This window comes from Papio anubis, chromosome 4 (genome assembly GCF_008728515.1).
Source record: "Papio anubis isolate 15944 chromosome 4, Panubis1.0, whole genome shotgun sequence".
NCBI classification, from domain to species: domain Eukaryota; kingdom Metazoa; phylum Chordata; class Mammalia; order Primates; family Cercopithecidae; genus Papio; species Papio anubis.
In genome coordinates, this window is record NC_044979.1 from 66,484,667 (window position 1) to 66,510,033 (window position 25,367).

Below are 25,367 nucleotides of genomic sequence, written 5' to 3' on the forward strand. Positions count from 1 at the left end.
AATATGGGCAAACAACATGGAGACGTTTCACCAAAGAGGATATATAGATGGCAAATAAGCATATAAAAAACTATGTTCAACATCATTTGCCATTGGGAAATGCATATTAAAGCCACAGTGATGTATCACTACACTCCTATCAGAATGGTAAAAATAAAAACTAATGACAACAGTAAATGTTGGCAAAGATTCAGAGAAACTGCATTACTTAGACATTGCTGGTAGGAATGTAAAATGGGATGGCCACTCTGGAAGAGAGTTGAGCAGTGGCTTATAAACTAAACATGAAATTGCCATACTGCTCCATAACTCCACTCCTGGGTCTTTATCCCAAAGAAATAAAAACGTGAATTCATACAGAAACCTGTATACAAGTATTTATAGCAGCTTTATTTGCAATAGCCAGAAACAGGAAATAACCCAGCTATCCTTCAACAGGTGAGTGGTTAAACTGTGGTACCTCCATACTGTGGAATACTATTCAGTAATAAAAAGCAATGCCTATGAATACACACAACTTCAGGGAATTAGCTGAATGACAAAAGATATCCCAAAAGTTTACATACTGTATATATTTTTATAAAACATTTTTAAGATATAAAATTATACAAACAGAGAACAGATTGGTGTTTGCCAGAGTTTGGGAGGTGTGAGGGTGGGAGGAAGGGATGTATGCATGGCTCTAAAAGGGCAAGATGAGGGATCTTTATGGAGATGGGAATGTTCTGTATCTTTTTTTTTTTTTTTTTTGAGACAGAGTCTCACTCTGTTGCCCAGGCTGGAGTGCAATGGTGGGATCTCGGCTCACTGCAACCTCTGTCTCTCAGGTTCAAGTAATTCTCCTGCCTCAGCCTCCTGAGTAGCTGCAACTACAGGCAGCCGCCAGCACGCCTGGTTAATTTTTGTGTTTTCAGTAGAGACAGGGTCTCACCATGTTGGCCAGGATGGTCTCGATCTCCTGTCCTCGTGATCCACCCACCTTGGCCTCCCAAAGTGCTGGGATTACAGGTGTGAGCCACCGCACCAGTGTTCTGTATCTTAATTAGTGGATCTATGAATCCACATCTACAATACAGCTGCACAGAACTAAATCCTTATGCAAATGAATGCAAGTAAAACAAGGGAAGTCTACAAGGTAAGTCTGAATAAGATCGGTGGATTGTATCAATATCAGTATCCTGCTTGTGACACTGTATACCAGTTTTGCAAGATATTGTCATTGGCAGAAACTAGGTAAAGGGTACGTAATATCTCTGTATTCCTTACGACTACATGTAAATCTATAATTATCTCAAAATAAAAACTATAATTGTTTTAAAAGTACCATAGGTCTAAATCAAACATGACTGCAGTCTAAATGCAGCCCTCAATCACCAGTCTGCAACCTGAAGTATGGTGGTTTTCAGCTTCTCACTCCATTTGTATGAGGTAGGCATGATGTATTCCCATTTACAAATAAGGAAGCTTGGTATCCTGAAGTCAAGTGCCTTGTCCAAGTTGTTAATGTTAGTAAATCAACATATTTGGTTACAAGATTTTGTTGGCATAACTTTGGTAATTGTTTGGGGGATAAAAAATAGTCTCTTCTGATTCCAGCTAAGAAGTTACCCGTTAACTTACATGGGGTAACGTCTCGATGAAAGGATGTATGTTGGCAGCTTTGGCTGCACTCACAATTTCATCCTGTGATACAACCCGGCTGTTGTCTCCATAGGCAATATTCTCGGCAATGCTGCAGTCAAATAGGATGGGCTCCTGAGACACGATTCCGAGTTGAGCTCTGAGCCACTGGACATTGAGTTTCTTTGCTTCTTGACCATCGAGAAGCTGAAAACCAAAGTCCACAAACTATAAGGAGGTTTTAAAAAAGAAAAAAACTAAAAAGTTACTAGATTGTCCATTTGGAGGATTGTTGCATGAGGGCATCAGCAGCTGCAAAACAACAACCCTCCAAGACTTACACTATTGAGGCCAGCATGGCCAACATGATGATTTTTATGGTGATTAAGCCATCCCTATCTTGGTCTAACTGGCAAAATGGTAGCACATTTGACCCTCTTTTTTCACACTTCGCTTTGTCCTTGTCTGCCCTCCTCCAGCCATCTGTGTCCTACTCTGCCTTAAAGAAGCCTGCATCAAGGTGTCCCACTCAGGTCTGCTGTCCCCAGAATAATCGTAACCCTTCAACTTGACTTGATTTTCCCCTCCCCCACACATACCAGTGAAAAAGCTGATCAGAAGCATGGCCCCCAGATTCCAAAAGTTGCTTGACTCTGGTCCTACCTCTACCTCTCTTTTCCCTGAAAACTACTAGCCTTAACTTCCCCCCACCTCTCTGATAGCACTAAGGACAAGAATCCAGTGGAAAATGGACAAGTTACAAAGGGCAGTGTCTGTGGGAGAATTATTTTTGCTGGCAGTGATGGTTTCGTTTTTGTTTTACTTGCTATAGGCAGGAGGCATGGTGCTCCTAGGGAAGTGTTGTAATATGTACTTGAAAATACAGCCTTCTGTAAGGTAAAGGTTACAGGCAAAGGACTAGACACAAGCCCAGCTAGTCTTGATCTCAATAAAGAAAAAAATTCCCACCATAGTATCAGCACTTCACATTTACAGAGTTTTGGTGAACTGGTTTGCCTATGTTACCTGCAGAATAGTTATAATAGCAACGCATAAGATTTCCAGAGAGAAACAACTAAATTAGGCTTAACAAGGCCGATTTAGGCTTAACAAGGCTGATTTAGGCTTAACAACTATTAATAAAACAACTTAAACAAGGCTTAACACTTTGGTGACTGTCTAATGGGGACAGGCTCCCAGGGCTTGGTCATGGGTGCCGTCCCAAGGTTATGGCAGATACAAGCATTATTGGTAAGAGCTGGTCTTCACTCAAGGAAGAGAGCCAGAGGGCTACATGCTAGAAAATCAATGACAAAAGCCAAATATGAAAGAGCTGGAGGTTGAGGATCAAAGTCAAAGTTCAAGAGCCTAGAATTCAAGATAAGAGAAGGTGGCAAAACTGAAAACAGTAGGGAGGCAATAAGCAGGTAGCACCTTGTTTTGGAAGTCAACTTTGAATTTGGGCAGGAGTTTGTGGTTCACCTTTATAAGCCAGTAAGTCAGTGTTTGCTTAGAAAAATCAGGCTGACTGGAAAGGTCCATGGCAGGGTAAAAATTAACTTTATATTCAGTGTTTTCTGAACTAGACTGAATTCCAGACATTCTGTCCTATTGTCCCCATATATTTCTTGGATATGGTGCCAGTTTGGGGTGTATAGAATGTGGTCATTGTATCAAACAGGATTCTGGGTCTACATTTGTCCAATATTTTCCATTATGACAATATTGGTTGGGCCAATTAAAATATAGCCTTCAATCAAGTTACTAAGGAAATGTGCTCACCACTGTCCCCGCTAAGGGGTCGTAGAACCGCTCCAGGAGCTGGACCACTGTGCTCTTCCCACAGCCACTGCTGCCCACCAGGGCCAATGTCTGGCCTTTCTTCACCTCCAGGCTCAGCCCCTGAAGCACTGGCACGTTTGGTCGGGTGGGATAGTTGAACACGACTTCATTAAATGTTATATTTCCTTCAAATTTATCCTGAATAAATGTTTAAATGTTGCTATTATAATTGGACTGATAATTATCGGAATAAGAAATATTATTTCAAAGAACCTTTACCAAAGACTGTAGTAGAGAAACATAAAATTCATATTTGGTATAGTTCTGGTGCCAGTTAATATTGATAGCAAGTTATTATGATGTGAAATGAAGGTGAGAGATAAAGGTACAGGTGAGATTAGACAAAAAGTCATTACCATGAGTTGTTATCTAACTCAGTTTCTGATTTCTTTAAGATATTGATTTAGCTTTCCCAACTGCTGATTCTGAAGCTGGAATCAAGCCAGTGTCCAAAAGGCTCTAAAGACTTGGAAATTTAGCAACAGTTTCTACCTAAAGTTTCAGTGGACAGCTCTGATGGCAAACCCTGGCAGTTTCTTAAGTTCACTTTCTTTATCTCACTTACTGGGCACAGCAATTTTATCAGAACATGAAATACCTGGGAAAGTCCTGGGAAGACTGTGTAAGTCCCAGTCTCTTTACCTGCACAGCTGCTTGTATATGACAATGTGTAGCATCTTGTTTCATACAAAGAACACTCAGATGTGAGTTTAAGTTACCTTTGTAGATAATAAAGCATAGGATTATTACTCTCATTGTGAATGAACTGCCTTCTTACCAGTTATACTTAACCATTATAAAAAGTGACTAAAGTCAAATTGCTAATTGCGTTAACATGGCAGAATTATACCTTTATGTAGAAATGACTAAATTTTTGTGGAAACTATTCAGTTCTAATATATCTGGTTTTCCTTTTTTTTATTTCGATGTGCTAAACTTCAGGATCCTTGAACCACCTATAAAGTTTTTAAATGCCAGTCAAGTTGCCCAAATATTAGCTATATAAATATTACAAATTAAATTAAACACATGTTGGTGTAATCATCACAAACTTATCCTGTAGCTATAATCTAGCAGACAGCAAGTGTTAGGGAAAAATTGATCAAGCATCATCAGGCATCAGAGAACTTACAGGCTTCAGCCCCTCTTCACTGTAGTTGTCAATCAAAGGTTGTCTTTCAAACAGCATGAATAAGTGGGCTGCAGACAGCTTAGCTTTAGCATAGTCTGGAGCAAATGAACTGGCATGTCCTAGAGCCACTGCACCAAACACAATGGCAGAAAACACCCTAGACAGAAGGAGAGGAATTCAAAAATTAGATTATATAATTAACTCCATGATGTTTGAAAGTCTAAAGGCATAGAGCTTACCAATATTTTTCCTCTTTACTCCTTAATCATCCCCTATCTCCCCGACATACATTTCCATAAAATTCTAGTAACAAGATAAATATAGGAGAGGGGCAAGATCCACTTCGTGAGGGTTTGCCTTTTCTCGACTTGCTTTCTGACTTCCCTTTGCATAGGAGCCCCTAATTTCTTAGGACTACTGTGACTTTCCAAAGGTTTTTACTTTCAAGAAGAGGCTTATAACTGAATCTGATTTGTGAGCTCAGCTAATTTTAGTTGCTGGTTATACTCTTTTTAGAGTTGAGGGAATTGAAGCACAAAGTGTGTAAGGGCCTTGATCAGTTCCAAGTAAGCTTTTTCTAATAAAGCTCCGGCCCTGACTGACTTCCAGTTTGTGGTTTCTTCTATACTACCACACAAATGATAATCATCATCACTGTAAAGAATTTTTGTTAGGGAAAATAAGCCTTTACTAGAAATAGCTTTTTGTTTACAATTAAATTAACTATGCTATCAGTTATTATGCTTAGTACCTGGGTTTGATGACCATCAAACCCCCACGACATGAGTTTGCCTGTATTAACAGACCTGCATATGTACCCCTGAACCTAAAATAAAAGTTAAAATAACTATTGACAGCACTCTGAAAAAAAAGGTTACCTTAAACTAAAGTTCTATTTTCTAATTATATGCTCTTTAAAGGATGGATATTGATTATGACAACTTTTAGGAAGGGCTAAAGATCCTGAGATCTACAACTTCACAAAATAATTTACTTTTGATACTAGCACTATCCCAGAGAAAGGAGTGGGAGTTCTCTAGTAATAATAGAGAACTTTAAGTTTTCACCTCCCAAACTTCTCAAGCTAAGACATTAAAAATGAGTTTTTAGTACCTAGGGGCTGGGATGAGAGGTATAGTAAGGCTTGCCTTTAAATATGATGAAAAGGTTAGTCGCCAAAAACTAAGTTTTAAAATAGTGATGAACAACCCACATGTGGCTTCATAGCTTCCCTGTACTGCCTGTTATTTAGTTTTAGCATGAAAGAGTAAAAAGCTGTCTTCTAGGTTTCCATAATTTAACATTTCAATGATTTTAAAAAAGAAACGAAGCAGGATTAATGTAACTTTCCAACGGTTTTCACTTTCAGAAACGTTCTCAACATTTTTTATACAATAGTTGTACTCTAAGTTGTAATCCCCAGCTGCTAGTTCCATTTGTCCCCCAAAATCACTCCTCACTTTTTACCCATCTCTACCTTCTATCTCCCTACTCCATGTCTGGGGATTCCAACTGTCATGAACGGAATCAAAAGGTTTTCTGGTCCTCTGGTTTCACAGGGTTTGGCCAATGGAAGGCACAGCAGAGGATAGGGAGGCTGGAAGAGTGAGGCCAGGGTATGTGTTTCTTTGGCTTCTTTCCTGTCAGATTGCTTGTGCAGTTGCTGTCCCTCCATCAGAGACCACAGACAGCACCTATGCTGAGTTCCGGCAACCTTTCCTTCCTCTTGCCTTTAGGCTTAGGGTGGTAGCAGTTTCTAGCTGGGTATTGCTGGGGTGTTAACTTCCTTCTTGGGTACTGCTTACCTTAACACTTCCCAGGCCTTTGTAAATAGACCCTTTAGCAAACTCATCAATTAACCCATTTGCTGTGCCATTTGTTTCCTGTTGGGATCCTGATACAAAGATTATACAGATACATTTTTTCATGGTAATTTTAATTTTGGAGGAAAAAAAAATACTAGCTCTTATACACTTTTGCTTTTTTGTCTTGACCCTGTTTCAAAAATGGCCGTTCACCACTGCTTTAAAATCATCCCACCAGAGCAGAAACATACTAAATGATCTTAAAAAGAGTGGCTTCCCTCTTTCAAGCCTAGATTGCAGCCTAATGGAATGTACTGAGCACATTATGAAAAGAAGGCATCAAACAGACCAGTAGTTTGCCTTGGAAACCAAGGAAAAAGGAGAAGCCGAGAGGCAAATGTTGGCAGGGCCATCTCATCTCAGGCCTGGTTAGGGAGAGAGTGCCTTTGCCAGACTTCCATCGAGTATTCCCATCTCGTTTTCCAGGCCATGTTTTGGTTGTAGATAATAGTAAGCTATATAACCCTGTTTTGAGTCCATGGTCACCAGCAACTTTCTAATTATGATTTTTTTCTGCCTATATTCCATAATGAGAAAATTTGCATCATCCTGACCAGGGTTATATGTGCAACTAAAACTGTGCTTTCTGATCATTTTCATAAGCTTTATTGTAGTCCACAAAGTGAAACTGCACTTGGAGTATTAACAAGATCAGATCTCTGTGCCTGCCAGGATGGTAGATTTAAATCCCTGACCTCATCTTTGGACACAGGAGTCGTTTTTTTCCTACTCTAAACTTTTGCATAAACCTACTAAAACCTTACTATAGAATAATCTTAATATTTTTAAAACTACTTACAGAATAACATCTCTGAAGCGCATATGTCCATTCACAATGAGATACGCACCAAATCGAAAACAACCGGCATAGGAAAAATACATAAATGCTTGTGAGATACTAAAAGTAATTCCATAGATGTGTGCCTTCTGCACGGAATTCCTGAAAAGCAAATCAGTATACTCGTAACCATCTCTTCAGCCTCCGTTAGCGCTGTGTAGTGGAAAGAACACGGCTTCTAAGTCTGGCCAACCAGGTTTAAGTTCCACCTCCAGTTATATTAGCTTGGGTAAATGATAACTTCTCTAAACATTTATACAATGGAAATAATCACTGTAATGCAGAATTGTTTTGACAATTAAAAACCATATAAATGTCTAGCTCAGTGCCTAGTTCATAGCGGTTCCTCAAATGATAACTGTTATTACATATTAATATCTGATGACTCCAATGTTCAACTCCTATTATGTAAGCATAGCTGTTGTTTCAAAAATGCCTAAAACGTCAGGATCTGAATTTAAGTTTGAATTATCTGAATGTGATTTACTACTATTATGTTGTTTCCTGTAACTAGTTGTACTCTGTTAGTTTAAAATTCATGTTTCAGATTCACAAAAGTTGAGTCCCTGAAGTTTACATAGATATACACCAGAAGTCCTTTCCCAAGCTAGATCCTGCCAGCCCCTGTATATAATTTATTTTGTACAGTTTCTAATTTGACCTCATGCTATACTTTATTGGCTTCTGAATCCTCCAAAAGAACTATAATTGAGTTACTCTCAAATATGAGGGCATATTTGGCAAAAGGAAAAATTCAAAATGTTACTAATTTGGATGGTTTAACTTACGTGCTGTGAACATGGTGTTACAAAACTTAACTGAGCAATTTGTGATGCTATTGAATCTTTAAATTATAACCAAGTTCATAATTAGCTTCAGCTTTCTATTCTTCCTTAACCCTCCTTGAAGTTCAAAATAGGTTATCATTAATGGTGCATACATGTTTATATGTCCAACATCAAATGGACACAAAGATGTAGCTGCATGTTCTTTAGTGTCATATGAAGTGTGCATAACTGAGGAGATGGCATCAATTCAGACTTTTGAAGATATCTGTTCAAATTTGCAAGTGTTCAGAACTACTGTTCCAGTCTGCAAAATTGTAATCTAAGTTGTGTTCAACTTTGTTTGTGTTAAAACATACTCATTTATAAAATCAGGCTGCGGTGGAAATGAGTGGCAAATGGTGCCATTAGGAGTTTCTTGAATTGCTCAACTATAAACCACTGAAATAGGCTGTGTTTCTTTATCTTCAGAGTAGGTTGGATCTGGTCCTCATTCAGAGAACAAATGAAATACTTTCCTCTGGAACATACCCAATAGCAAGTCTCACTTTTGGTTCAGTCTACACACTGCAAAGGAAGATTTGAGCATTTCCTTAAAGGAATGTTTGTCCTAAGTCACCCAGATAGGTTATTTCTGTTACCTGCACTGATGACCAACGACTGTGCAATTCTCTATATCTTTTACCTCTTGGAGACCTATTCTTATTGTTTGCATAAGATGTAAAAAATATAATTCTGTGTCCCAGTCATATCAAAAAGTTACTTATTTTCAGTGATAGAATTATTGAAAAAAGGTCACCCTTATATTCATATCATTGTTTGGAGCAGCAGAGCTTTTATTATCTTTTATAAGGGATAATAATTCAGCCTTAGGAAAGCACTAGGTTCTTAGCAGGAATCATATGGTTCATTACCTGTAAGGTCCGTACAATTTTTCAACATACATTGATTCAAATTTTCTTTCCTGGGTCAAAGACACAACTGTCCTAATATTTTCTATTGCCTCTGTTGCAATCTGTAACACAGAATAGACCTTCATTAAAAGTGGTGTTTTTACTTCTGAAATAATGAAAAATAAGCCCTAGGGCTCTGTCAAAAGCACCCTGAAGGTTATTTTGATAGGCTTTAATTTTCTTTACATTAAAAACAAAAGGTATAATATGTTCAAGACTAGCTTTATGACAAAACTGGTACTTCTGGTTCTGCTAAGTATGGTAGGCAAGTCTTTGTATGCCCAGGAAGGCTGATCAGCTTAGGGCAAGAACTGTGACCTGGGAACCAAGGGTCTGGTTCTATTCCCAGCCTGCCACCAGTTACATGACTGGCCTTAGTCACAACCCCTTTGTGGCCTGACTTTCTTCGCAGGGCAGAGTCCTAGAAGAAAGGATTAGGCTGTGATTTCTAAGGGCCTATTGGAGCTGCCAATTATTTCCTCCCTGAGTATAACTTCTTATAAAAGCTGTCCACCCACAATGGGAAGGAGATCCCAATTGTAAACAACATGAGCATGCTTTAAATCTGTGGTTAAATCAGAGGCAGACATCTGACTAATCTGGGTCAATCAGATTTGGTTTCCTGGCCCTGGATACAAGTTTGAACTGCGAGGCCCTGTGGCTTCAGAGGCTGATGTCACATTGGGTATGTGTAAGAAGCTGGTCTGAATATATAGCATCTGAGGAATGGAATAGGTATATATGAAGATTCAGATATTAGAGCCTGTGGCTCTAAGAGCCAGTTAAACACAAACTGCCTGTATTTCCTGTACTTCGAAGTGTACTTACATCAAATCGCTTTTACCCAAACCAGCCAGAGAAGTTTTCTGATTCTTATAGCCAAACCACCCTTGACAAATGTTCAGTCTGTGACTTAGCTATTTAGTCTAAATCATAGCTCTGTAGTTGAGTCATCTAAACCATCAGCACACAGAGCATAAGATCTTAATTTTAGGCTTTTAACAGCTTTAAGACTTTTTTTTTACCTCAGTTCTTAGCTTCTGTAATGAGCTAAAAGGAAGATATTTGATGCTTGAGACTGAATAACCATAGATTTTTCATTTGTAATAAAGATATAACAGATAGCTATTACGAGAATAGAGAAAAATTACTGAGCTTTTACTATGTCCAAGTATTACCTCATTCACCGATATGATCTCTTTTAGCGTCACAACCCTGAAAGGTAAATAGTATTCCTATTTACACAGATGAGAGAACCGAGGCACAGAGAAGTTAACTGAATTGCCTTAAGTTCTAAAGTTAATAAGTAGCAAAGCAAGAATTCCAATCCAGGCTATCTGATGCGGAGTCCACGTTCCTAAGCCATTATGCTATTCTGCTACCCCTGCTGTGTAATTTACACAAGGAGAAACCAGTAATGACTTGACACTTCTCTTGACATTCTAGTCATGGGTCAACTGCTTTGCGGGTTAGCTCAGGCACAGAGGGCCCTTAATCTCAGTGACCAGACAGGGCCTGGATCAAGACGGTTATGAGGCAGTCTTCCCTCCCCACTCCCTGCCCAGCAACCAACACTCTCACTACCAAGCCCTTTTTGGAAAATTGGGATGGGAATACCTCAAACTCTGTTGTCCTTTAACAATGATGAAACTGTACCCAGGTAAATGAGAGCATTTCTTTTTAAATAAACAGTGATTTAGGGTTTTTCTAGAAACTTCTTTCCGACTCTCACTCTCAATCAAGTGCTGACTGAGTAAACAATATTGAACTATGATTGAACTGCTGATACTAACATTTAAAAATTTTTTAATCTTTCGTATTTTTAAAAGCCCTAGTAGGTCAAAGTAGCTACTAAAAAAAATTAAACTGGCCAGTCTGAGTTATTCAATCTCTGATCCCTAGAATAACAGGGTTTTAGCTGGAAGGAACTTGGGACAGTATCTGGTACAATTTCTCATTTTACTAAAGTGCAACGTGAGGAACAGAGAAGTTGGGCATCTTCTCCAGCCTCACACACTGAGTAGCAAGACCAAGGCTAATAACGCAAGATTTTGTTTTGTTTCAATACTGCTCAGTTCTACCTGCTTTACTCTGACAAAATTCTAACAATTAATGGAGTTAAGACTATTAACTAGATTCAAGATGTTTTCTATCATGTTAACTTGTCTAAGAAAAGTTGATTTTCATTCCATCCAGCTGACCATTCTCCCATAGGAAATGTGGAAAGAAGCAGGATTGAGGGGCAGGGGAGGAAACAGAGCTACACAGTGTTTCTTCAACAGTTAGTTGAGACGCTCACAAGTAAAGGAAATGATGCCCTAAAGTACCCACAGTCAGCAGCCAAGAGAATCTTCAAGAACTCTGGACACCCAGGGGTTCCCAACTCCTGGGAACCACATATTGTCCTAGCAAGCTCCAAGTCCTGGAGAGGATGCAGGATGAAAATGAGGAGAGTGCATTCTGATGGAAACCTGGAGATACTGTTACACCTAACACTGCACACAGCAGCAGCTGACGCCGGTTACAAGAGGACAGGAAAGGATTTCACCAGACATAACTGGTTTAGTGGGAACACGGTTGGTCCAAATGTTAATCTTCCCCCTTAATATGGTACCTCTGAAGCTAGTCACTCACCCAGTCTCTGACACCTTCTTCCCTATAGAGATACTGTCTGTTCCATTTCTCATAACTAGTGAAGGTCAGTTGCAGTAATGTTCGTAAAAGGGCTTTGTAAAGTGCAATGCTATAAAAACTATACCACAATTTATATTTATCATCTGTTTCACTTCCTCATGTTTCAACAAAGGATAATAACATAAATCAGACTAAAATGTTCATGAGTATAATCTACATTTGAACATTTAAGTGCATGTACATGTAAATAAAATGTTTATGTGTAGATTTAAACACACTTAAACACATATAAAGAGACCATATAGTAGAGATAAGAACTTTGAGACTAGACCTGAACTTAAATCCCAGCCAAATCTCTAACTTCTGTTTGAATCTCAGGTTCTGCATTTCTGAGATTGGGATAACAATAGTGCCTGCCTTATAGGATTATTGTGAAAATGTAATAAATTGGTGCATATAAATACGTAGCACAATAACTGGCACATAGTAAGGCTCAAGTAAATGTTAAGCCCAAGAGCCATTATAGTGCGAACCACAAAATTGAGGCATTACTGCCATCTGGTGGCTGCCACCTTAATTATAGAAATCACAGCCAAGAAGAAGAGGATCTCTTAAATACCAGCACATGTCTGACCCTGAACAATTCACTTACAGTCTTCTGTATGAATGTTTCTGAAACAGGGATGACATTTGTCCAAACAGTAGCATTGGGCTATGAAGTAAAATGAAATGCACTTTGAATATTCAGAAGTTCTTTATCATAACTATGTTAACTGCTTTCTATAGGCTGAAAGTTTTATGTTAATCACCTTATATTTAAGTTCTAGACATTAATACAGTAAAATATTTCATACACAATTGACAATTATTAGTTGTAGTGAGCACATTTAATTTTTAAAGCCTGCATATCATGATAAATAATTCAAATAAAACACATGTCTAAAAACAACACTTACACCAATTAAAACCTTATTTGACCTACCTTTCCAGCAGCTTCCAGTTCTTTTTTATCTCTTTTGGCATTTCCAGCCAACAATTTCATTTCAACAATTCCTGATACAGCAATAATTGGAACAACTGCTAATAGCAATAGGGTTAACTGCCAACCGTAGATAAATGATATGATAATACCAGTTCCAAGGTTAGCTATATTCTGTGCAATTAAAGCCAACCTAGTTCCTGTGGCCTGGAAGAGAAAAAGCACAGAGAAAGTTTTAAGCTCCAATGCATGCGCTCCAGCCTTAGCCTCTTGGTCAGAATGATGAGTGGGTTCTGTGCCTGAGCTACATTGGCTTACTTTCATTACAGTAAACCCACGACACCTGTGCTTAACTCACGAGGCTCTGCAGACTTTTCTTCATTGTGCCTTTACACTCTCATTCCTCTCCTGCCCACTTGAACCAACATTCTACAACCAAGTAATCAACTTCTCTGCTTTGTGGATGGGCACTGGGGGTGCATGTATTTTTTCATAGATGCAATGTTCAAAGAGGAAACTAACTCCAATGTACCTGGGTAACTTTAAAGATCATTTGCTTCAAAAGTGTAAAAGGGAAATTTACACACTCCCAGAGACCATCTGTTGTTACAAAGGGTACGTGTCCTAAGAGAGAATCCACCACAAAGCACATATAAGGATGAATTAGTGTTGTACGGCTCGCTGCTCAGAAAACAAAGGTGGCTGTAGTGACATTACCGTCGGCTCTCTGCATCCATTCCTCCTTCTCCTGTTGTGTGGAAGCAGTGAGCTGCAAAGTAACCCACCTCAGCTACAGGGGTGGGGATGTAGGCCACTCAGAACACCACTGTCCCCTGGAGACAGCTAGTGGTTCAGGGTGGGGCATGTGACCCAAAGTAGCCCAAATTAGATTTCAGCAAAGGGTTTTGTTTGGTGGTTGAGGTAGAGGTGTGTGCTCTCTTTCACTGGATGGGAAATAAGGAAGCTTGTAGTTCTAATTACTATTAGCAGCCATCCTGTGACTGCAGGGAATCAGCCTTGGGATAAAGCCAAAGCCAATGATGGGAACCTGGATTCTGGATTAAATCTGGAGGGGCAGTGGGTCAACCAACCCTGAAGTTTAATCTTCTGCTTATTGTTTACAGCAGTTTTGATTTGAGCTTTCTGCTATTTCTAGCTGGAAGCATCTTAACAAGTGTGGGTATGCTATATGCTTATCTAAAACCATGTTTGTAAAAAAATCCAAGTAGAGTGCAGTCTACATACTCCTTGGACTTGGGCAGCATCCGTGGCAAGTCTTGTAGAAAGTGCACCAGTACTGTTTTTATGGTCATCAAACCAGCTCATGTCCTGTGGCATAAAATATACCTTTATATTAGTTCAAAATTAAAACAAGCAAAGAAAACCAGACAAAGCCTCCCAAAGCTCCAAGGCTGAGGAAATTTCGGGGAGACCTCAAATGCAGTGTAGTCCCTGGCCTTGCTCTGAGCACACTCCCCCAGAATCTGGCAGAACCCAGCTTCCTGACTGCTCTGTGGTAGCAGGGAGACCATCTCTGGTCTAGGGGAGCAGGGCTCACCCAGATGGCTGCCATGCTCTTTGCCAGCTCCGCCCAAGGCTGGGAGGCTGGTGGGCATTCCATTCACCCAACCATCACGTCGTTCACTATGGACACTTCTGCCCTGATATGGTGTTGTCTCTTATAAAGGGTGGTGGGGCTGTCTTGGGCATCTTGTTCTGATAGATTCTAGGCAGGAGAAAATAAGCCCTGGTTTCTCACCAAGCTTTTGTTTGATTTTTTTTTTTTAAAAAAACACTGATTTAAAAGTGTGTCTTATATCCAGTTAGCCGCAGGTTAAAAAAGAAGCGTGTCTGAGACTTGATTTTAATTGTAAGCTACTCATCCATGGCATCTTTTACCTTCACATAAAATAATTTTTCCTGCATAGCAAGAGTTTAGGAGATACTGAAATAGGATTTGTAAACAGATTTAATTAGAATATACTCCCTACTATGTGCCCGTTTGTGAAAAGAAATGTAATCAGTTCCTGTCAATTGAATGGATAATATTCTGGCCCTCTCTTAGGCATTTTCTATAAAAATAGATAATTCATGTTTGCACATTTTCCTCTGTCATGCACTAGAATGTGAACTTACCAGGAGAGCGAATAATGGATTGTACAGTACCAGCCACCAGCACACTGTCTGGTACATGATAAGTAATGTTTGAATAAACCAACACATGAATTAATGTGAAAATAGACCTCAAATAAGAAATAAACAAAACAATTATTAACATTTGAGAATACCTACAGTTAGTATGGTAGATTGTGGTACATGAGATTAAATGCTACCAACTAGCTTTTCCTTGGTTTAAAGACATCCTGGAGTCTCAATGGACTCACCAGGGCCTGCACAGGATCCAGAAAAGAGATACAGGTCTTTGAAATGATAGTGTCTACATGGAGAGAGATATTTACAGAATAAGCCAAAGCTACCCAAACAAAGCCTATTTCTGTGAAAAAAAAATCATGAGAGGTCTTTAGCTCTTGAAGGACCAGGACAATTTGCAGGACTCTGCCCCATCCTTGCATGAATTTCATGGGTGGAAAACATGCCTATCAACATAGCAATAAGAACAGTAAGAAGCTTAATACGGAAGAAATGTGAAAAACCAGAAGGCATTCTCCAGCGCACACTCCTACCTGTCTTAGCATTGCTTTAAAAGCCATTGACCGTAGTCTCCTGGTGAGGATCTCGCCAGCTTTCCCAAACGTGAAACCCTGGTTGAGAAAAAAGGCTATGGTCTCTTTTGATCTTTATGTATGTAATTGCACCAGACCAATCCTGTTCAACTTCTATGTGGCAAAGTTATGAGTTGTTTTACAGTTGCCACAGACCCTCAAGTCATGTTAATAACCTGAGCAACCCCAGATGAATCAAACATGCAACCATAGCGGGAACCTAAGTGCTCCGAACCAAGAATCAGGGACTGAATGAAGAAGCAGACACCACAATGCAGGATGCAGGATTCAATCAGATCGAACTCTGACATCAGCCCATGGCAGGATCCAGTCAGATGGCGCTTCCTGGCATCACCTCATTGCAAGATCCAATCAGATCACACTTCATTACCATATGCTTATAAAACCTGACCCAGCCTCCAGCTTGGGGAGATACTGCTTTGGGAACTATGCCCTGTGAGCTCCTCACTTGTGACAAGTTATAAAATTCCTTTGCTAAATCCTCCTTGATGTGGTCATTGGATTGAAACCCACCAAGTGACCAAACCCACTTGCTGTGTGGGTAACAGTTCCTAGTATTTTGACACAGGTGCATATATTCACATTGATTTTATATTATTTGTATGTTAATCATCTATTTAAATAACAAAAGTCCAGGACAAAATACGAATTCAAAGCTCCCATGTCAAATTCATGTACTGCAAAATCATTAGTATGCATTAGAATCAAAGACCAAAAATCTTAAAGGTGTCCAGTCCTGACTTCTAAACCATTCTAAATAAGTTTATTTTTCAAAACTTTGAAGGGCAACATCTCAGTGACAAAGATACTGTGTGTAACTACAACATTCAGTTGGAATGTTCCTACTACTTCCAATAAAGCAGTTAAATAAAGAAGTAACAAAGTCCTACACAGGAATTCATTTTGGCTCGTGCAGTGTAGAGGAAGGATGTCCTTAAAAATAAGATCCAAATGAGTATGCTGGTGCCTGGTCACAGCTCCACCTGCACTCAAATTGGGGAACAATCAGGGTACTCCTCCAGCCTCTTTGGGACAATTTCCTTCTTTCTAATTACCACATCCAAACTGGAGAGGAGTCCAGATGTCCAGAAGTGGGCTGACTTCTGGGATGTGTGAGTCTCCAGCCACAGTGTGAGTGTTGGGGTAGCCGTGCCCAGGGCACGTGGGGGAGTGCACATCAGAACTGTTTACTAAGCCAGGGGGATGGGTGATCAGTGCACCTCGTGAATAGGCTCCAGGTGTTCCGTGTCCAGGACCAGCCTGCCCTCCCCCTCCATTTGCTGGCAGATTGCTACAGGCAATACAGTTCTGTGCATCAGCCCACCGTTCCTGCAGCCCCTGAAACACGTTTTTCTAGCTGCACTGCCTAGCATCCCAGGGATTGGGGCTGGATTGATCATTGAGTTGTGTCTAGTAGGGCAATGATTTCTAAATAAAAAGCGTGGTTTATTTTTGCCATTGGTTCAACAATAATAAAAGAGAAGCATGCTGACACGACTAGGAAACACTATTTTGCTGACTGGATTGTATTATATTTGAAAGGCCTATGTGGTGCCCACTGGGTTAAAGAGACAAAAGAAATTAGAGAGAAGTCTAACTAGGTAGAAAAGTATAATTAGAGAGTTTGACTAGTTTATTTTGGCCAGGTCTACAATATTAGAATGCAAAATATTGTCTTCTTTCAAATAGTTCATCAGTTAAGTAGGAAAAGATCAGAGAAGTTACTTGTTATTCTATAAAGAGTAACAACAGGAAAGAGAATATTGGACTGTACTTTCCCAGTTCGCAACCTGTTGAATTTAGGTTACTCTTATGCTCTGCAGTAAACTGAGGTCTCTTTTTCCTTGGTAATGAATGTTTGCTGAGGGCAAACTCGTAATGTAATATAATTAGGACACAGGGAAGTCACAGTTCCCCCTGATAAGGAGTCTACCCTCCAGCAGAGCCTTATGCCACTTGTGTTTGCAATTTATTTCACTGTAAGAATTTGGATGCTCCATTAGGTTTAATTTAACTTCTCTAATTAAATTATAAACTTGGTAAGAAAGGCAAATCATGGGTACCTACCTGAAGGAAGAAAGTAAAAAAAGAAATAATTCCCAGACATAAGAAAAGCAAAGAGAACATGTTGCACTTCTGCTGCTTCACTGCATCGTCGCCTGGTCCAAAAATCTACAAAAGAGTATTTAAAATGCCCACTTGGATTACATGATTGATCCTTGTTCATTCCTTCCATAAATAGTGGCTTGACTGTCACATGTTTAAAACTAGGCTTCAAATATGTAGGGTTTTCGTAATTGTGGTAAAATATACATAACACAAAATTTACCATTTTAACCATTTTTAAGTGTATAATTCAGTGGCATTAAGTATAGTCACATTGTTGTGCAACCTTCACCACTATCCATCTATGGAATTTTTCACCTTCCCAAACTTCTCAAACTTGATACCATTACAATGACTCCCCATTCCCTCCTTCCTCCCAGCTCCTGGTAATCTCTATTCTACTTTCTGACTGCATGGTTATTAACATAGGTTGACATACTGCATATGGACTGTGAGTGGCTGCACATTTTAGCATTTGTTCCTCTTCCTATATGTCCCCTTCTCCCTCTGATTCCTCCCTGCCCCAGCCCTCCACTTCTCATTCCATCAGGCTTCTACCCAGAGGGGCCTCTCCTGAGCATTCTGTCTGAAACAGCACCCCCAGCTAACCCCTCTCTATTACCCTACCCATCTTTTAAAACACTTGTTATCCCTCAACACATTACATGTTTGTGGATTATTTTTTTGTTTGTCTGTTGCATATCTTCCCCAACAGAAACCATGCTGTGTGAGGACATGACTTGGTTTATTTCTGTACCACTGTATCTCCAGTGCCTGGAGAAGCACTAGGCAGATAGATGCCCCAAAATATATAGTCTACATTGCCTTGAATTGCAAGAGAGCCAGAGCTTGCTTTGTTTTGAAACTTTAAAAGATGTGGAGGAGGATCCTTTCTAATTTATTTATTTTTTGGCTTGTGGTCTTAATTGTGGATCAATGCCCAGCATCACAAAATAATAAACTCGTAACATGATGGAGAATTATTTATCCTCAACAACAAAGTCCCTCCAATAATGTTAGAGGTTGACTAAAATTGTAGAATACGAATTCTGGATTTCATGGAATTGATGGAGAGTTTATATCTGTGATAACTTCCTTTAAATATCCCCCAATTAATTGAATGATTGACTAGTATGTTTTCGTTCTTAGTCTGGGACTCCTCAAGCCTTGGAAGGATTGCTAAAATGGGGTGGCTATTGCTTTTTGAATACTTACTACAAGGCACACACTCTTAAATGCTTTCCAGATAGTTACCTATATAATCTCTCAATCCTCAGCCATGTTATGAGGTAGATTTATTGTATAGATGAAGAAACTGAGGTACCGAGAGCTATTGAGTGGTAAGGCCAATCTATACCCAGTGCCTGGACTCTTATTAAACTCTATGACTTTAACCCCTCCCTGCTCCACTCTCTCCCCACCTCACTGTGCAACGTGTACCAGCTTCTCTACACAAACAGATTGGGGATCATTATCTGACATCAGTTTCACCAAATGAAGAGAGCTCATTAGAATGCCTTCTTCATTGATTTTACATTTTATAATTTCATTAATATCATAACTTAGAGTGATTCAAAGGCTACTTATCTTTTCCCTCACAGCTTTTCTCAAAAGGGATTTAAGGACTTTGGCTTAGTTTAATTTAAGGCTGCTTAATCCCAGAATGGAGCCAGTTAGTGAGGTTGGGAGAAGCAGCAGCTGATGAACTGATTTAATTCAGGCTGTTACGGGATGTTTGCAAGCTTACCTCTATGATCTCTGAGAATATGACTGAAAATGCCGGCTGAAGCCCCCCATTGGCAATGGCACATACTGTTCCCACGACGAAGTAGGGCCATTCTGTTTTATTCAGTTTCAGAACCTTCAGAAAAGACACTGGTGGCACATTTGCTTCCTAGAACATACAAACATCAGGGCAAACTGGTGATGACGCAACAGTTACCAGAGTCCGCAGACATAGAAAAGGCATGGCCATTGCCCTCAAGGGACCTGCAAACTAGGTGCAGACAATGACAAGCAAACTACTAGAGAGTAGGACAGTATATTATAACATGTTAACAATGTTTACTGATTACACATCATAAGCTGAGTATAGGTTGTTCGGCCAAGAAGCAACCTTCATGGTGTGCTTAGGCCGTCCCTATTCTGGCCTCAGCAGACTGTGAGGTAGCAGGCTCTGGGCACAAACACCTTGGCATCCAGCTCTGGAGTTACACTACACTGTGTTGGTGTGACAGTCATGGCTGGGCCACATGAGCTGAGCTGCAGTTTTCTCATATATTATGACACAGTCCTGCCTCTCTAACAGGGATGATATCAGGGTCAAATGAGACAATACACCTGAGTAGATGGATAAATATCTTTGCAAATGTAGGAAACCATTACTAACTGGAGAACATGGGCTTGGCCTCCTCACCCCAAAACCCTGCCTTTTCTGTGCCATATTTTCAACTCACAAAACCAAATTAATTACATTCCTTTTCTCTTATCACACTTTTCCCTGTGCAGAGTTCTCTTATTTCATAGCTTAGCTTGTTTGTGATTTTTTTGTTTACATATCTCCATTTCTAGTATGTAACCTTTTTTTAAACGTAAATATTATATCTTTATATTCCTAGAAAGTATCCAATTCCTGGCACATATAAGATTCTCAGCAAATGTTTAATTAAATGTCTGACCAAGCATGCAGGATTTAGGTCTCATAAAGAATGTTCTGATGATAGAAGCAGTTTAACATTAAACTTGAGACATAGGTGACTATGGAATCCCAAAAGCTTGAGGTCACTGAGAAAGGTTATATTTATATCTCTAAAAAACAGAGAATATAGAAGTAGGTTCTATTCAGCCTTCTTCTTACAAATTACTTCAGGGTTTTTTTTTTTTTTTCTCTCTAGTTAACATTATCTTTAAGTCCCTATCTCCAGCATAATGAATGAATCTTTTTCTTGGATTACTGCTCTTCAGCACACAAACAGGTCTACCCAGGTCCCTCTAATCAGACTTAATCTCTCCCTCTCCTTTGGCACGTTGTTTTCTCCCTACGATGGTACTTGGGACAATGTTGTTGATTGCAGCATTTCCTGCCTCCCCCTCTTCTCTGTGCATTTCCTCAAGAGACGTGCTCCTGTGAAATACTGGAGTTTAAAGAGATAGTAAAATAACTCTCAAAATAAATGAGGAAATGAAAAGTGGATAATTCCATAGCCAAAAGAGGAGAAATTGCTTATCTTAGTTATAATAATGAAGCTCCAAAATGGTACAATTGTTATTCTTCTTTCTATAAATATACCAAGATTAAGACCTCTAAAATAGGCCTTGTAATTTCTGCAGTAATAGCCTACACAGATAAAAACAGATGCACTGCATTCTTGGTAGTATTAGTTTTCTCAGGCCAACACAGGAGTAAAAATAAACTCAGCATTCGTCAACAAAGAACATCAAAATATCTCAAAACTATATCTTGAAATAAGGAAATCTTTTTTTGGAATGGATTCCCTCCCTGTAATAAAATTATTTGTTCCAACCTGGGCAACATGGTAAAACCTCGTCTCTACAAAAAGCACAAAAAAATTAACCAGGTGTGGTGGCACACACCTGTAGTCCCGGCTACTCAGGAGGCTGAAGTGGGACAATCAGTTGACCCCAGGAAGTGGAGGTTGCAGTGAGCTGCGATTGTACCACTGTGCTTCAGCCTGGGCAACACAGCAAGACCCTGTCTCAAAAAAATAACATTAAAAATAAATAAATAAATAAATAAAATTGTTAACTGGAATTAATAATCTTCTAAATCCAACGTTGCTATTTCTCACCATTCTCCTCTTTTTCTAAGTAAGATAATTCCAATCTAATTTAGAGTGTCAATGCATACCGCAAAAAACCTAAAAAAATTGAATTTTCCATACTCATGCTAAGTATGGCCATGTGATTGAATTATGACCAATGACTTATAAGTAATAGTATTATATGGGAATTCTGGAAAACCTCTTTGTTTCTTCCTGTTGCTTGGACCACAGATGTGATAGGTAGGGCTTCAGGAGCCACATTAGATCATAAGTGACCCTGAGGATGGAAACCTGATGCCAGGGTAGTGCAGATAAAGATGAAGGGAGCTTGTGTCTATGGGGACTGTGGAGCTACCGTTCTAGCCCTGAGTTTTTCACCTCTAAGATTTTGGTATGTGAAACAGAAATAAAAGCTCTTATTTGCTTAAACGGATGCTATTCTGGGTTTCCTAATAAAGATAATCAAATGTAATCCTACCCAATAGAGTATGCAAATATCAGGGCCTCTCGTTTTGGACCAGTCTTATTATCTCTGGACCTCAAAGATGAATGTCAAATTCAATTTTAATATTAAGCCTCTCAGCACAAAGACTACATTTCTGGATTTTTTTTCCTTGAAAATCCATTTATAATTGGAACTGATTTCAATTAATTGTCAAATACATTTAAAATTTGAATTTTTTTTTCTTTACAGAGTATGGCTCATAGTTGCAGTCATCTGTGCCTGAAAAATATTTGCAAGGCTAAGAATTTCAACAATTGTAGCAAAACTACAAAGTAAAAGACTTAATTTAAGTGAAAAACAACTTACAAGTCCATCGATTTCCACATCAAGGCTATTCTGACACATTTGTGAATTTTTAAGGTTTTTCTGAGTAGAATGCCTAAATAGGCGAGATTTCCAGCCATTTGGGGCCATTCCAGTGGCAGCCTTTTCATCATTTAGTTCAAATTCTTCTGACTGGGTCTGGCTTCCTGATGTCTGAAAGAATATCAAGACATTAAAGTGTATGTGTATGTGTGTGTGTGTGTGTCCAAATGGACGTAACCTCCAAGTTTAGAATCATAAAGCAATTTGGAATATTACATGTATCAAGCTTTTCAGATTTCCTAACTGCTTCTCAATCAAGGATAACTAAAAACCTATAAAGAACTATAGAAAAGTTAAATTCAATTTGACCAATAAGAAAATTGGAGTATAAGAATATTTTCTAAAAATTTAAAGACACATTTTTCATAATCCAGAAAGTATACAGGAATTTACTCAATATGCAGTAATCCAGGGAACAAGTCATGGCCACCAAGAAAGGGAAGAAGAGTACATGGAAACACTATCAAGGGTTTGTTTTTAAAGCTACAAACAAGGAAAGCTGAATCAAAGAGCCTGATCACTACCCACGGGAGGTAAAACTGTCTTCCTTGACTGGCTGAGTATGGTCATCTTCCTTCCTCACAGTCCTGCTCTGACACACACCTTGACCCACGTGACCCAACATGCAGGCTCAGCCTCATTGCTGACTGTGAGATCAACTCTCTTTTTAATGGGAATGGGGATGGGGAGTGGTCATCTAAGGACTTTTAGTTCACTGCCTAGTAAGGGTGAGGGAACATCAAGCCCTGCTGGAGTTGGACTTTGGTCTGCTTCCCTATTTGCTTCATCTATGTCCAACTACACATCTTAACGGTTAGTTCAGGGTCTTAGTCCTTGTAGTAGTGTCTTGTTCTTGCTCCTCCCTTCAAGTCTTGCCCTGAACCCAATCCTATGGCTAGTGCCTTACTGTACCTACAATAGCCAATTATGATCTCTTAGCCAATTATGATCTCTTCCAGTTGCTCATTCAACATCTGACAGAACACTGCCCATGTGCTTATATATTGCCTTGAACCGCATTGCAATGATATGTTCTGCTTGGTGGACTTCCTTATTTGCTCATTACTGAATCAATTTTATACCATCTCTCAACAAAAACCAACCTAGGCTACAAACTTTGTAACTTATCCCTTGCATTCTCACTGCCATCTGTTCCCACACTGCTACCAGCTTTATTTTCCTAAAGGGCAGCTCAAAATCATCCCCAGCTTCCCAGTACCTGCCCAAGCCTGGATCCCCAAAAATCTAGCTCATGGCAAGTCAAACCGGACCACCTCTCATGAATACTTCCCCAGAACTTCTCCTCTTTTTGTAATTTCATCAATGCTATCAAGAGGTCCATCTCAATGGACAGTTCTTCCAATAAGCCCATTCAGATTTTAGCTTCCTTCTATGACCAAATGAACATTACCTGTCTCTTTCATAATATTTTTTCTGTGCCTTACCTAAAACACTCACTTGATGTTGGGCGCTTCAGCTGAAAGTCATCAAGCTCCAAGCCAAGATAGCCACTTTTCCACCAGGTGTCAAAAAGTATCTATTTAAAACCAGTAGCCCTCATTTCTTCCACCCAGATATACTTCAGATGTCTCAAAGATTTAATTGTAAAAAGCAGAACAATAAATTCTGAAAGGAAATGGGGTGAATATCCTTTCAAAGAACAACCTCAAATCCTGAAGACATGGAGGAAAAAACTGACAACCTAATTACAGACAATTTTAAAGCTTCTTTATAGTAGCCAAATACAACAAAGTGAAATTGAAAGGAACAAAGCAGGAAAAAAAAAATCTCTCCAATACATGTAAGAGAAGAGTGTATTTCCTTTTTATGTAAAGAGTTCTTACAAATCAGTAAGAATATTAGGAACAACACAACAGAAAAATGTCCTAATACAGGAACAAATACTTTCACAAAGGAAGAAAAATATAAATGGCCAATAAAAATGTGAAAATAAGCTCAATCTTATAAATAGTTAAATTTGAAGATACTGTTTAACTCTTTAAACTGGCAAAGATGAAAAATAAATATGAAATGGCTATCAGCGGCTATTTGTAGGGATTTGGCTTATGATGACTTTCAAGTTTCTAAAATGTACATGTTTGGATTTTTAAAAAATGCTTGATTTTTTAAAAGAATGCATTACTTTATAATCAGAAAAAAATTAAGATACACTTAAGAGAAACAACTAAGAGCCAACAGTCTACCTAATGGAAAAGCAGTGACACTTCTTAGAAACAACACCAAAACAAGGTTGAATGAAAACCAGGTTGGTCTTTGAGACTTGAGAAAAGAGTACTGCATTAGTTTGAGCATCTGCTGACTCTCAGGCTCACAATGGGTCTTTCCCTCATCTCTCCAGCCTTACCAAGTAAGTGGGAGGGCAAAACTCAAATCAGAAATGTGAAATTTGGGAGTACCCAGGTGGAACCATTCAAAGTGGCTGAGAATCACAGAATGCCAGAGCTGGTAGAAATATCAGAGGTCATCTTACTTCAAGCTCATGCTCATTTAGCAAGTGAGGATACCAAAACCCAATTTGGTTAAATGACTTGCTCAAAGCTGTTGCCTAGTTGGTGACAGATTTCTTTTATGCCAGACCATTCATTGTTCAGTCTTCAAATGTACAACTTTTCCTAAGAAAGTAAGCTTGGGAATATGATATACAAAGGTGAGAGCTGTCTGTATCTCTTTAGCAGTCTCCCAATCCAAGTCCTGATGGAAGCAGAAATCATTCTTACAGAGCTTATGGCAATAGGACAGCCAAGTGGTTATCTCACTTGAGGATTCAACATGTCATTATGGGCAAAATCACAGACCCTTGGTAACCATTCATGAAATGAAAACTAAAATGGATTTAAAGTAACATTTTATGCATTCCTAACTAGTGAAATGACAAAGATCCTTTATGGTGGCTAGACCATATGGTAGCATTCGGCAAAGACACCGTGATTGATTCCCTCCTACTGGAGAACACTCTTTGGCAAATGCAAGCCTGAGTTATAAAACTTTTCGTCATTTCATTTGGTATTTTCATTTGGGGGAATTTGCAAGTTTTAGTAACCACCATTTATCACCATCTAATTTTTTTTAAAAAAAGAAAAACAGCTTTTTTGAAATATAATTAGCATATCACAAAATCTACCCTTTTAAGCATTTCAGTGGGTTTTTTTTTTTTTTTTTTTTGGTACACAAATATTCAGATGTTTATTTTTATAA

At 39.0% G+C, this 25,367-nt stretch overlaps 1 protein-coding gene across 4 annotated transcripts in view; it reads right to left on the minus strand.

Moving 5' to 3' along the window:
* ABCB4 (ATP binding cassette subfamily B member 4) overlaps positions 1 to 25,367 on the minus strand; it is a 71,462-nt gene that overhangs the window by 4,358 nt on the left and 41,737 nt on the right. For 3 of the 4 annotated variants that reach the window (XM_009203514.4, XM_003896372.5, XM_009203515.2), the window contains 11 exons: positions 22,092 to 22,262; positions 19,246 to 19,392; positions 17,460 to 17,564; positions 15,333 to 15,410; positions 13,894 to 13,977; positions 12,652 to 12,855; positions 8,997 to 9,097; positions 7,259 to 7,399; positions 4,595 to 4,751; positions 3,403 to 3,600; positions 1,621 to 1,827 (listed from right to left, as the gene is read on the minus strand). In XM_009203514.4, coding sequence (XP_009201778.3) covers positions 1,621 to 1,827; positions 3,403 to 3,600; positions 4,595 to 4,751; positions 7,259 to 7,399; positions 8,997 to 9,097; positions 12,652 to 12,855; positions 13,894 to 13,977; positions 15,333 to 15,410; positions 17,460 to 17,564; positions 19,246 to 19,392; positions 22,092 to 22,262 — 1,593 coding nt within the window. The other variant, XM_009203516.4, reaches the window with a different exon arrangement.